Genomic DNA, 14,720 nt, shown 5'->3' with positions numbered 1-14,720 from the left:
GAAAGAACATAAGAAATAGGAACAGGAGTAGGCCATTTGGCCCCCCGAGCCTGCTCTGCCATTTAATAAGATCATGGCTGATTTGGCCATGGACTCAGCTCCACTTCCCTGCCCGCTCCCCATAACCCTTGACTCTCTTGCAGAAAGGAGAAAGGAGAAGGGAGAGGAAAGGAAAGGAGAAGTTAACATTGTCTCCCTACATATGAAGTAGAATGCCACTGGGAAAAAAAAAAATAGATTTGCCAGTGGTAATGCCCTTTGTATATAGAAAGAAATTGAGATTTGAAACTATTTTTCATGTATCAGAACATTGCTATGAATTTGCTTTGATCGGAATTCATATACAACAACAACTTGCATTTATATAGCACCTTTAATGTAGTAAAATGTCCCAAGGCAGTTCACAGGAGCATTATAAAACAGAATTTGTATTATCTTGTATAATCACAGAATTCTACAGCACAGCAGGATATTTGACCCATTGTACTTCTGCTGGCTCTCTGAAAGAATTATCCACTTAGTCCCATTCCCTTGCCCTTTCACCATATCCTTTATTTTTTCTATATTTCTAATATGTATTAACTTCTCTTTTAAAAGCTATTATGGATTCTACTTCTGCCACTATTTTTGGTTCCGCACTCCCTGTCCTAACAACCGTCTATGTAAAAAGATTTCTTCGAACCTCACCCTTCATTTTCTCGGTGCTGATCTTAAATTTATTTCTCCAGTTAATGATTTATCAACCGGTGGAAATAATTTTTCTCTATTTACCATATCAAAAACCCTCAAATAATTTAGAAAGTGCTATCAAATAAGAGACAACAGATAACCTTCTCAATTCCAATGAAAAGATTCCAGTTTCTCTAGTATTTCCTCATAATTAAAATCTCTCAACTTTGCCAGGCCAATCAAACGTGACCTAACAATTGTTTTTGTGCTCTGTAACCCTTTTTATCCAACCGAGGACTCCCATATGCTTTTTTATAGGTTTATCAATTTGCCCTCCCCCTTTCAAAGATTTGTTTTTCTGCTTTTCTACTCCTTTTAAAGTTTTGCCATTTAGTCGATATGTCCTCTCCTTATTCGTCATTCAAAATGTCTCACATCACATGACTCCACATTTAATTTTATCCAACATCTATCCGTCCAATTTGATGACCTGTTAATGTTCTCCTGAAGTTGCATACAGTCCCCTTCACCACAAACGTTCTCCTACTTGTATATAGTTTGAAAATGTTGTTATTGTGCCCCCTACATCCAAGACCAAATCATTTATCTGACTCAGAAGATTGCGGGTTCAAGTCCCACTTCAGGCACTTGAGCATAAAAATCTAGACTGACACTCCAGTACAGTGCTGAGGGAGTGCTGCACTGTCGAAGGTGCCATCGTTCGGATGAGACGTTAAACATCTGCTCTCTCAAGTGGACGTAAAAGATCCCATGGCACTATTTTGAAGAAGAGCAGGGGAGTTATTCCCAGTGTCCTGGCTAATATTTATTCTTCAAGCAACATAACAAAAACAGACTATCTGGACATTATCACATTGCTGTTTGTGGGAGCTTGCTGTGCGCAAATTGGCTGCCAGATTTCCTACATTACAACAGTGACTAAACTCCAAAAATACTTAATTAGCTGTCAAGTCTGGTTTGAGATGTCTGGTGGTCGTGAAAGGCGCTATATAAAATCCAAGTAAAAACAGAAATGCTGGAAATCTCAGAGGGTCAAGCAGCATTTGTGGAGAAAAAAACATAGAAACATAGAAACATAGAAAATAGGTGCAGGAGTAGGCCATTCGGCCCTTCGAGCCAGCACCGCCATTCAATGAGTTCATGGCTGAACATGCAACTTCAGTACCCCATTCCTGCTTTCTCGCCATACCCCTTGATCCCCCGAATTGTAAGGTCTACATCTAACTCCTTTTTGAATATATTTAGTGAATTGGCCTCAACAACTTTCCGTGGTAGAGAATTCCACAGGTTCACCACTCTCTGGGTGAAGAAGTTTCTTCTCATCTCGGTCCTAAATGGCTTACCCCTTATCCTTAGACTGTGACCCCTGGTTCTGGACTTCCCCAACATTGGGAACATTCTTCCTGCATCCAACCTGTCTAAACCCGTCAGAATTTTAAACGTTTCTATGAGATCCCCTCTCATTCTTCTGAACTCCAGTGAATACAAGCCCAGTTGATCCAGTCTTTCTTCATGTCAGTCCCGCCATCTCAGGAATCAGTCTGGTGAACCTTCGCTGCACTCCCTCAATAGCAAGAACGTCCTTCCTCAAGTTAGGAGACCAAAACTGTACACAATACTCCAGGTGTAGCCTCACCAAGGCCCTGTACAACTGTAGTAACACCTCCCTGCCCCTGTACTCAAATCCCCTCGTTATGAAGGCCAACATGCCATTTGCTTTCTTAACCGCCTGCTGTACCTGCATGCCAACCTTCAATGACTGATGTACCATGACACCCAGGTCTCGTTGCACCTCCCCTTTTCCTAATCTGTCACCATGCAGATAATAGTTTGTCTCTCTGTTTTTACCACCAAAGTGGATAACCTCACATTTATCCACATTATACTTCATCTGCCATGCATTTGCCCACTCACCTAACCTATCCAAGTCACTCTGCAGCCTCATAGCATTCTCCTCGCAGCTCACACTGCACCCAACTTAGTGTCATATGCAAATTTGGAGATACTACATTTAATCCCCTCGTCTAAATCATTAATGTACAATGTAAACAGCTGGGGCCCCAGCACAGAACCTTGCAGTACCCCACTAGTCACTGCCTGCCATTCTGAAAAGTACCCACTTACTCCTATTCTTTGCTTCCTGTCTGCCAACCAGTTTTCAATCCACATCAGCACACTACCCCCAATCCCATGTGCTTTAACTTTGCACACTAATCTCTTGTTTGGGACTTTGTCGAAAGCCTTCTGAAAGTCCAAATACACCACATCAACTGGTTCTCCCATGTCCACTCTACTAGAAACATCCTCAAAAAATTCCAGAAGATTTGTCAAGCATGATTTCCCTTTCACAAATCCATGCTGACTTGGACCTATCATGTCACCTCTTTCCAAATGCGCTGCTATGACATCCTTAATAATTGATTCCATCAATTTACCCACTGCTGATGTCAGGCTGACCGGTCTATAATTCCTTGTTTTCTCTCTCCTTCCTTTTTTTAAAAGTGGGGTTACATTGGCCACCCTCCACTCCATAGGAACTGATCCAGAGGCTATGGAATGTTGGAAAATGATTGTCAATGCATCCACTATTTCCAAGGCCACCTCCTTAAGTACTCTGGGATGCAGACCATCAGGCCCTGGGGATTTATCGGCCTTCAATCCCATCAATTTCCCCAACACAATTTCCCGACTAATAAGGATTTCCCTCAGTACCTCCTTCTTACTCGACCCTCTGACCCCTTTTATATCCGGAAGGTTGTTTGTGTCCTCCTTAGTGAATACTGAACCAAAGTACTTGTTCAATTGGTCTGCCATTTCTTTGTTCCCAGTTATGACTTCCCCTGATTCTGACTGCAGGGGACTTACGTTTGTCTTTACTAACCTTTTTCTCTTTACATATCTATAGAAGCTTTTGCAGTCCATTTTAATGTTCCCTGCAAGCTTCCTCTCGTACTCTATTTTCCCTGCCCTAATCAAACCCTTTGTCCTCCTCTGCTGAGTTCTAAATTTCTCCCTGTCCCTGGGTTCGCTGCTATTTCTGGCCAATTTGTATGCCACTTCCTTGGCTTTAATACTATCCCTGATTTCCCTTGATAGCCACAGTTGAGCCATCTTCCCTTTTTTATTTTTACGCCAGACAGAGATGTACAATTGTTGTAGTTCATCCATGCGGTCTCTAAATGTCTGCCATTGCCCATCCACTGTCAACCCCTTAAGTATCATTCGCCAATCTATCCTAGCCAATTCACGCCTCATACCTTCAAAGTTACCCTTCTTTAAGTTCTGGACCATGGCCTCTGAATTAACTGTTTCATTCTCCATCCTAATGTAGAATTCCACCATATTATGGTCACTCTTCCCCAAGGGGCCTCGCACAACGAGATTGCTAATTAATCCTCTCATTACACAACATCCAGTCTAAGATGGCCTCCCCCCTAGTTGGTTCCTCAACATATTGGTCTAGAAAACCATCACTTATGCACTCCAGGAAATCCTCCTCCATCGTATTGTTTCCAGTTTGGTTAGCCCAATCTATATGCATATTAAAGTCACCCATGATAACACCTTTATTGCATGCACCCCTAATTTCCTGTTTGATGCCCTCCCCAACATCACTACTCCTGTTTGGAGGTCTGTACACAACTCCCACTAGCGTTTTCTGCCCCTTGGTATTCCGTAGCTCCACCCATACCGATTCCACATCATCCAAGCTAATGTCTTTCCTTACAATTGCAGTAATTTCCTCTTTAACCAGCAACCTGCCTCCTTTTCCTTTCTGTCTATCCTTCCTAAATGTTGAATACCCTTGGATGTTGAGTTCCCAGCCTTGGTCACCCTGGAGCCATGGCTCCGTGATGCCAACCACATCGTATCCATTAACTGCTACCTGCACAGTTAATTCGTCCACCTTATTCCGAATACTCCTCGCACTGAGGCACAGAGCCTTCAGGCTTGCCTTTTTAACACACTTAGACCCTTTAGAATTTTGCTGCAAAGTGGTCCTTTTTGTTTTTTGCCTTGGGTTTCTCTGCCCTCCACTTTTACTCATCTCCTTTCTGTCTTTTGCTTCTGTTTCCATTTTGTTTCCCTCTGTCTCCCTGCATTGGTTCCCATCCCCCTGCCATATTAGTTTAACTCCTCCCCAACAGCACTAGCAAAAATTCCTCCTTGGACATTGGTTCCAGTCCTGCCTCGATGCAGACCGTCCGGTTTGTACTAATCCCACCTCCCCCAGAACCGGTTCCAATGCCCCAGGAATTTGAATCCCTCCCTGCTGCACCACTGCTCAAGCCACGTATTCATCTGAGCTATCCTATGATTCCTACTCTGACTAGTGCGTGGCAGTGGTAGCAATCCCGAGATTACTACTTTTGAGGTCGTACTTTTTAATTTAGCTCCTAGCTCCTTAAATTCATCTCGTAGGACCTCATCCCTTTTTTTACCTATATTGTTGGTACCAATGTGCACCACGACAACTGGCTGTTCACCCTCCCTTTTCAGAATGTCCTGCACCCGCTCCAAGACATCCTTGACCCTTGCACCAGGGAGGCAACATACCATCCTGGAGTCTCGGTTGCGGCCGCAGAAATGCCTATCTATTCCCTTAAAATTGAATCCCCTATCACTATCGCTCTCTCAATCTTTTTCCTGCCCTCCTGTGCAGCAGAGCCAGCCATGGTGCCATGAACTTGGCTGCTGCTGCTCCCCCCTGATGAGTCATCCCCCTCAACAGTACTCAAAGCGGTGTATCTGTTTTGCAGGGGGATGACTGAAGGGGACTCCTGCACTACCTTCCTTGCACTGCTCTTCCTGTTGGTCTTCCATTCCCTATCTGGCTGTGGACCCTTTAACCTGTGGTAAGACCAACTCACTAAGCATGCTATTCACGTCATTCTCAGCATCATGGATGCTCCAGAGTGAATCCACCCTCAGCTCCAATTCCGCAACGCGGTCCGTCAGGAGCTGGAGGCGGATACACTTCCCGCACATGTAGTCGTCAGGATCAGCAGAGGCGTCCCTGATTTCCCACATAGTGCAGGAGGAGCATAACACATGTCCGAGCTCTCCTGCCAGGACTTAACCCTTAGATTAACTTAAATTAGCAACAACAGTGCTAAAAGTTACTCACTGATATAAAAGAGAAAAAAGAAAAACTACTTACCAATCACCAGCCAATCACTTACCCCCTTGGCTGTGACGTCACCTTTCTATTTCTTTCTACTTCTTTTTTGCCTTCTTCCTGTAGCTGCACAAGCTGGGCCTTTCCACGCACCCCGGACTGTGGCCTCTCACCGACACTGCTCGTCTCCTTATCTCGCCGCCTTTTGTAGGCCTTTCCACGCACCCCGGACTGTCGCCTCTCACCGACACTGCTCGTCTCCTTATCTCGCCGCCTTTTGTAGGCCTCTCCACACACCCCGGACTGTCACCTCTCACCGACACTGCTCGTCTCCTTATCTCGCCGCCTTTTGTAGGCCTTTCCACGCACCCCGGACTGTCGCCTCTCACCGACACTGCTCGTCTCCTTATCTCGCCGCCTTTTGTAGGCCTCTCCACACACCCCGGACTGTCACCTCTCACCGATGCTGCCCGACTCCTTATCTCGCGGCCTTTTGTAGGCCTCTCCACGCACCCCGGACTGTGGCCTCTCACCGATGCTGCCCGACTCCTTATCTCGCGGCCTTTTGTAGGCCTCTCCACACACCCCGGACTGTGGCCTCTCACCGATGCTGCCCGACTCCTTATCTCGCGGCCTTTTGTAGGCCTCTCCACACACCCCGGACTGTCACCTCTCACCGATGCTGCCCGACTCCTTATCTCGCGGCCTTTTGTAGGCCTCTCCACGCACCCCGGACTGTGGCCTCTCACCGATGCTGCCCGACTCCTTATCTCGCGGCCTTTTGTAGGCCTCTCCAAACACCCCGGACTGTCACCTCTCACCGATGCTGCCCGACTCCTTATCTCGCGGCCTTTTGTAGGCCTCTCCACGCACCCCGGACTGTGGCCTCTCACCGATGCTGCCCGACTCCTTATCTCGCGGCCTTTTGTAGGCCTCTCCACGCACCCTGGACTGTGGCCTCTCACCGATGCTGCCCGACTCCTTATCTCGCGGCCTTTTGTAGGCCTCTCCACGCACCCCGGACTGTGGCCTCTCACCGATGCTGCCCGACTCCTTATCTCGCGGCCTTTTGTAGGCCTCTCCACGCACCCCGGACTGTGGCCTCTCACCGATGCTGCCCGACTCCTTATCTCGCGGCCTTTTGTAGGCCTCTCCACATACCCCGGACTGTCGCTCTCGTCGTTAACGTTTCAGGTCGATGACTCTGTTTTTCTCTCCACAGATGCTGCTTGACCCGCTGAGATTTCCAGCATTTTCTGTTTTTATTTCAGCTTCCAACATCTGCAGTATTTTGCTTTGTATAAAATCCAAGTCTTTCTTCTTCATATCCAAGTCTTTATATTGAGAATACTGAACCCTGGGAGACACCACTGTTTACATCTGATAACATTCATTTACCAATATTCTCTGTTTTTTTTAGCAAACTTCTTATCCATGGAATGAAAATCAGACAGATTCTGTGATGGGCTTCAACAGATAAGCAGCCATGTGGTGAAGAAGAACATTTTCTTCCATCTGCCTGTGTTAATAAAGATTTCATATTTGTTAAATTGAACAAAATGTATTAATGTATTAATGAAATAAAGACTTGCATTTATCCTACACCTATCACATCTATCAGAAATGTACCAATGTGCTGTACATGGGAAGAATTACTTTGAAGAAACTGTTGTTGCAAAAGCAAATCAGCAGCCTTTTGCACACAGCAAGATCCCAGCAACAGTACTGAGATAAATGATCAATGAATCTGTTCTGGAGCTCTTGCTCCTGGTGCTATCTGAACCCTGCTAGAAAGTGCACAGATGCAGCTGAACACAGGCTCAGGCTGTGCTGTGATGCCCCCTGTAGTTGATCAGCCAGTCAACATTAACTGTCTGAATTCACATGAGGGCAAGGTGAGTGCACTATGTCCATGTATCCCAGCACATCTCAGGAGAGACAGAGAGAAAATTGAACAGGGAGGGGGCAGATTAGCTCACATTTACTCATACACAAAGAAATTTAAGCCTGTAACTATACTTACTCATCATCATAGGTGGTCCCTCCAACGAGGATGACTTGCTTCCACGAGTTCACAGGTGTTTCAATGAAGGACCCAATGTCCCAGTCCTGAACTCCAATTGAGGAGGTGGAAGATGCCTATGCGTGAATTTTTTTAACGTGTGGTGACCGTTGCACATCAGCCACCACACGGGCTTGACAGAGCTAGGTCTTGGACCAGTGGCAAGGATTATCCAAGACGACTGGAGACCAGCTCTGCTACACGGACCTAGCGCGCACACATATCGCAGTGTGGGCTGGCCCGTGCTGCCCCTGGGCCCTCGGCTCTTCTGGGCCCCGACATCACTTACTTACTGACATCGCAAAATAGGGATCTTGGGGTCCTGTCTGTCCAAGCCATGTGAATCTAGTGGCCGTGTGTCTGGAGATTATCTGACTGACAATCTGCGGGTTCAGAGAGATCTCTCAGGAGCAGGAGAGTCACTTGTGTAGCCTATGATATTGCTTTTCAGTGGTGTAATCAGGGGGTTTTACCTTCACCACGCGGACAACAATCTGGAAGAGCAGCTCATCCGCCCATTGTTGCACCCGCCCAATTTTCATCCAACTAAAATTAGTGGGATGACAATCAGGGAAGGATCTCTAACAAAGGGGCAATCTACTTCACCAGATTGCCCAGGCAATGAAGGTAGAAATTACCCCTATCACAATGTAACTTACTGCTACCCGTCCATTGCTGTATCTAATACTCTTAATAGTTTTTGAAAATAGGTGAGGCCCTCATTGCCCAGTGCAGGGTATTAGAACATCACTAGTGAGACCAGTGTAATCTACATTATTTCACTTGATACAAAAACACTTTTGTTGTTTGTTTTGATCTGCTTTCAGTAAATGGAATGAATGCAATTGTGCTTTAAATGGCTTCAGTATGGCATTCAATAGGTCAGTGGCATTTATTAAACCACAAAGATTTTCTAGGAAGTGCATCTAGCCAATCATTCACTCACGTATCTGCAATATAGGAACCATTTAATTCACAAATTGCGATGATTTAGCCTGATGACTCAGAGGTAAAGTCACCATCTCGGAGTCAACCAGACAAGAAAGATCCCAGGCCTAAAACCCAGTCTATACTGAGTTAGCTGATCTGCATAATACCAATGTTAGAGACACTGAAACTGGCCGCAGCGCCCCAAGGTTATGGAAGAGAAAGTTTCCTGATTATATTAATTAGTCCCTGCTGGAAGTGCATGCAATGTAGATGCTGGTGAGGACAGGATTGAGCTTAATTGTTTTGTACTCCAGTGAGAGAGAGAAAGAAAGAAAGAAAAAGAAAGAAAAAAATATTTTTGAAGTGTAGTTACTGTTGAAATGTAGGAAGTGGGTGAACCGTATCCCAGTGAGTGAACCGTACCCCTCTGAGAGAACTATATCCCAATGAGTGAACTGTACCCCAGTGAGAGAACCGCACCCCAGTGAGTGAACTGTATCCCAGTGAGTGAACTGTACCCCAGTGAGTGAACCGTACCCCAGTGAGAACCGTACCCGAGTGAGTGAACCGTACCCCAGTGAGTGAACTGTACCGCAGTGAGTGAACCATACCCCAGTGAGAGAACCATACTCCAGTGAGTGAACCATACCCCAGTGAGTGAACTGCACCCCAGTGAGAACTGTACCCCAGTGAGAACTGTACCCCAGTGAGTGAACTGTATCCCAGTGAGTGAACCGTATCCCAGTGAGTGAACCGTACCCCAGTGAGTGAACTGCACCCCAGTGAGTGAACTGTACCCCAGTGAGTGAACCATACCCCAGTGAGTGAACTGTATCCCAGTGAGTGAACTGTACCCCAGTGAGTGAACTGCACCCCAGTGAGTGAACTGTACCCCAGTGAGTGAACTGTACCCCAGTGAGTGAACTGTACCCCAGTGAGTGAACCATACCCCAGTGAGTAAACTACCCCAGTGAGTGAACTGTATCCCAGTGAGTGAACCATACCCCAGTGAGTGAACTGTACCCCAGTGAGTGAACTGTACCCCAGTGAGAGAACCATACCCCAGTGAGTGAACTGTATCCCAGTGAGTGAACTGTACCCCAGTGAGAGAACCGTACCCTAGTGAGAACTGTACCCCAGTGAGTGAACCATACCCCATTGAGAGAATCATACCCCAGTGGGTGAACTGCACCCCAGTGAGAACTGTACCCCAGTGAGAACTGTACCCCAGTGAGTGAACCATACCCCAGTGAGTGAACTGTACCACAGAGAGAACTGCACCCCCGTGAGAGAACTGTACCCCAGAGAGAACTGTACCCCAGTGAGTGAACCATACCCCAGTGAGTGAGCCATACCCCAGTGAGAGAACCATACCCCAGAGAGAACTGTACCCCAGAGAGAACTGTACCCCAGTGAGAGAACTGTACCCCAGTGAGGGAGTCAGCACTTTCAGTGGAAGAGGAGAAATAAAAACATTTGGAAAGAACCAAAAATGAATCTGAGATTGCCTAAAGACTGGTGTTTGCACATCGGAGAATTTTTGGGCAATCTCAGCTCCTGAAACCGCCTGATTTGAAAAGTTTGGTCAAAGTCCAGCATGATGACCACATGGGTAGGTTCATGCAGACACTTTATCTGCTGCAGGGTCAAGTTTTGCAATGTTTACTTTTATGTGCAGGAGGGAGGAATGGTGGTTATTAATGTATGGATTTGCTGTGGTATGATGACATTGCATGCACTTTTGTTTACAAACTCACAAAACACTTTACTAGACAAGAGGGTCCCTTTCAGAATAAACTCCAGTGATTGCAAATAACCAGGCATTAGAATGTATGGCTGAAGGGGAGGCAGCTCATCTCTATGGCATTTATTGACAAAGAACAAAGCTCTGACATGGTTCTATTGGAAGCACAGTACAGTCATGCTGTAGCACAGAATCTGTTCCAACATGGCACATCAGCACATCTAACACATGCCGATGTAACACTCCAAATGTTACGCTCCAGATATGGTACTTTAGATATCACGCTTTATAGATGCAAAAAAACAAGCAGGGTACTTCGGAGCTGCAGCTTGACACTGACAAGCAGATTTCAATGTGGAAAGTTCCCTCATCAAGCAATAATGAAATTCTGATTTACTTGAGCCTTTTTTTCACTAAATAACCATTAGACTTTGTGACTTGAAGGGCACGGCTCCACTTTAGCAGCAAAATAACACATTGCGCGTTACATTGACCTTTGTGCTCATGGAACAGGATATCATCTGACTTACAGTGGGTTACACCATGGCAGATCTGCTAGTCTGTATCGAAGACTTTCATCCAGCATGCATCTGTCACATCAAGCATCACACACCAGATGTTTACACATTTCTTACAGATGCAAAGCAATCTTTGAAAAAGGAAAAGAAAGCCAGTCATGGACCTGGAACCTGAAATTTACAAACAGTTCCATCTACTCAGGCTGATCATGGCAATTTATAAATAGCTACCTGGATTTGCCTACTTAGAGTGGTGGTCTTAAAGGCACAGGTCTGGGTAGTGGCTGAGTATCATAATCATGCCTCAGACAAGAGACTACCCATGAGCAATGCAATGGAAAGTCCATTAGTTCCACAGGAAAGTAATGACTGGTATATTAATAGATTCCATCCTGAAGCTTCCCTGGAAGCTGGTTGCACCATTTCGAAAACAGATTCATGTTTCCATTTCGAGATTCAAAAAGAGAAGATTTGAACACACATTCATATTCAACAAACTGCGCTGAGTGTTACAGTTTCTGCAGGGATGGATCTCAGAATCAGTGGTGTGCCGTATTTGGGTGTCTGACTGAATAGCACAGAAATAATAAGGTCACATGTGCATTATGGTGTTAACATTGTGAACATCACGTGCAATAGGTTTCTGGTCTATTTTAAGTTGCTACTGTGGTTCATTGGGCTTTTTTTCTGCAAATATTTGAACTATAATTTTAGTTTCAGGTTATGCTTTTTTTGTTGGGGCGAGGTGTGGAAAGAACAGAAGAATTTCTGCAATGTTTTGGTGATGTAGCCATTCATTGTTCTGTGTGCGATGAAGTAGGTTGTGATGGCCAGACAGGGAGGAAGTGCTGTATGTTGTATCATGGGCTGAAGGGGCCTGTGTTTAAATCCTGTTAGGTTTGAATTCCCACAGAATAATATAGGAATAATAAAAAATGTATCTAATTCATGTTATCCATGTGCTAGAGACTCAAACATATTACAAAGTAATAGCACTCCAAAAGGAGCAAAAAACATGCAATAGCGACAACTTTGTTCATATTCATTTAGAATTTGTTAAAGGCAAGTTGTGTTCAACTGAAGAGGTGACTGATTGGATAACTAAAGGGAATCCTACAGATAAAAGATGCATAGAATGTCAGGAAACATTTGATAAGGTGTCTCACAAGAGGCTCGTTAGGAAAACTCAGACAATATGGGCCTCGATATTAACCCCCCTCCAACGCAATAGGCAGGGGGAGAATGGGGCGGGGGGGTTAAACCCTCAAAAACGGGGACCGCGTCCCCAACCCGCCGCGTACGTGCCCAATGACATTATTACGGCGGTGGGTAACGAGCTGTACGAGCGTCCCGTCTTGGAGAGGCGGGGCATTTCATTAACATATCTAAATTCGGCTCCCACAGTGCAATTGGGAGCATGATTCAAACTTAACTGCTGCCGCCCGGGTTTCCCAGGGCTCAGAGAATCCGCCAATGGAATAGAGGCGGGAGCTGCCGGCTTCAGAAGTTAAGTGCTTTTTCGAGCACTCCTTGTGGACCAGCAGGAGCAGGAGTGCTCCCCCAGGGCCCTCAAGGAAGACTTTGGCCTTCCTTCAGCCGACCTCCTCCCCAAGCACCGATCGGCAGCTACACCCCGAACACGATTGCTGGCGACCATCCCCAAGGGTCCCCGGCTACAGTCTTCTGCCATTAGTTTTCCCACCCGGCAGCCAGCCAGCTTGTCAATTTATCTGGCTGCTGGGCAGGAGATGGAAGAAAAAATTATCAGCAGTAATCGCCTGCTGGTAAGTGCAATTGAGCAGAGTTCCAACCAAGACTGCAATTGGCTCAGTCGTGATGCCCTCCATGGGTGCATAGCCCAGTTATACTCACTGTCAAGACTCACACATGATAAATAGCCACTCGGGCAAAGTAACAGAGGGCTGGCTGCTAGCATCATGGAAGGATACACTAGAAAGAGTCAGCACCTTCAGCAGAGTAAAAGGGGAAAGAACTGGGTAAAACAAAGAAATATAGAAACCAGACAGAACAAAATGGTGGTTGGCCTTAAGTAGAATGACAATGGCCTGAGCGCTCCAGTGGGTTAGAACACTGCTCTTTCACTTCTGGAGCCTGGGTTTGAGTCCAACCATCAGATTAATATCCCAGATATTATCCAGACTTGATGGGATGAAAGTCTCTTCTCTGTGACACATTTAACTGAAATGTATTTAAGGAAGTTATATTGGTAGGCAGGGGGATCCATAGCACAAAGACTGACTCCAATTAGCATTAAATTGAAGCTTTACTCTACTTATGCGGCTTGGTGTCAAATTTTTATCACATGATACTCCTGTGAAGCGCCTTGGGACATTTCACTACGTTAGAAGCGTTAAATACAAGTTGTTTTTGTTGTTGTAGATGGCAGATGTACATAGAATGACATAGAATTTACAGCACAGAAACAGGCCATTCGGCCCAACCAATCTATGTCAGTATTTATTCTCTACACGAGCCTCCTCTCACCCTATTTCATCCAACCCTGTATGCGTATCCTTCTATTCCTTTCTCCCTCGTATACTTATCTAGCTTCCCCTTAAAAGCATCCATACTATTTGTCTCAACTAGTACATGTGTAGGAAGTAGAAAATATCTCACTGCTGCATTGGGGGATGATCTCCTGAGGTTATGGTTGGGTCAGTTTATAGGATGCTTTTCCTTTAACCTGTCCTGTGGCTGCTTAATACTGACACACAGTGAAAAAGTCAGAACATTTTCCATTGCCAGCACTGACATCCAATCCTCACAATACAAGCACTAAATCTGTCCTTTCTACCTCATAACCAAAATGAAAGCGAGAAAGAAGTAGTACGCTGATGCAGTAAGTGTAATACTGGCAGGTGTTATTAAAAGAATGATATAAATAAAAGGCTGCAGCTATTTTATGTTACTTTAATTGCTGGTTACCAATTTTTACAATCTTGTATCAGTGTAATGAAACAGTTCTCATTGTCATTTTTGGGGGTTACCCATTCATCTCAAAGGGAGATATATTTGTGAATAAAATATCCTCCAAAATATTTTTTGTACTGTAGCTGCCGGAAATACCATTTCTGAGTCGCTCAGTCACAGAGCCCAAGGCTGCAATTGACAACAGCTGCTCATGTGACCATGAGTCACTGGTGCTCGATAACATTCTTGCTCAGAAAGACATGGTGCGTCAGTGTGTGGTTTTAGTATCAGCAGTGACATGTGTGCAGAGCTATGAGACAGCAGGAATAGCACTTGGTACAGCTAAAAAACAAATCACGTTAACACTTTATTTGCCTGCCAGACACCACTAAAACATCAATCAGCAGAAACTTCAGAAGGTGCTGTCGCAATTAATTATTTTTATTGAATATTATCCAGGCCAAATCACAATTGGAGAATTCAATGTCCAGGTACCATATATAACAATAAGGTTCCCGAATTGTTAATCCATTCCCCTAGTTACTAAAATAAAAACAGAAAATGCTGGAAATACTCAGCAGATCAGGCAGCATCTGTGGAGAGAGAAACAGAGAAACAGAATTAACGTTTCAGGTCGATGACCCTTCGCAGAATTCGATGCTACCTGACCTGAGTATTTCCAGCAATTTCAATTTGTATTTCAGATTTTCAGCATCTGCAGTACTT

At 45.2% G+C, this 14,720-nt stretch overlaps 1 protein-coding gene across 1 annotated transcript in view; it reads left to right on the top strand.

Moving 5' to 3' along the window:
* LOC139273893 (uncharacterized) overlaps positions 1-14,720 on the top strand; it is a 92,024-nt gene that overhangs the window by 60,581 nt on the left and 16,723 nt on the right. Inside the window, exons 5-7 of the mRNA XM_070890968.1 lie at positions 12,605-12,847; positions 14,138-14,257; positions 14,402-14,485. Of these exons, the coding sequence (XP_070747069.1) occupies positions 12,605-12,847; positions 14,138-14,257; positions 14,402-14,485 (447 nt within the window). The remainder of the gene's footprint in view (positions 1-12,604; positions 12,848-14,137; positions 14,258-14,401; positions 14,486-14,720) is intronic.

The sequence above is a fragment of the Pristiophorus japonicus genome, chromosome 9 (genome assembly GCF_044704955.1).
Source record: "Pristiophorus japonicus isolate sPriJap1 chromosome 9, sPriJap1.hap1, whole genome shotgun sequence".
Classification (NCBI taxonomy): Eukaryota; Metazoa; Chordata; class Chondrichthyes; family Pristiophoridae; genus Pristiophorus; species Pristiophorus japonicus.
This window is presented reverse-complemented; position numbering and strand designations above follow the sequence as displayed.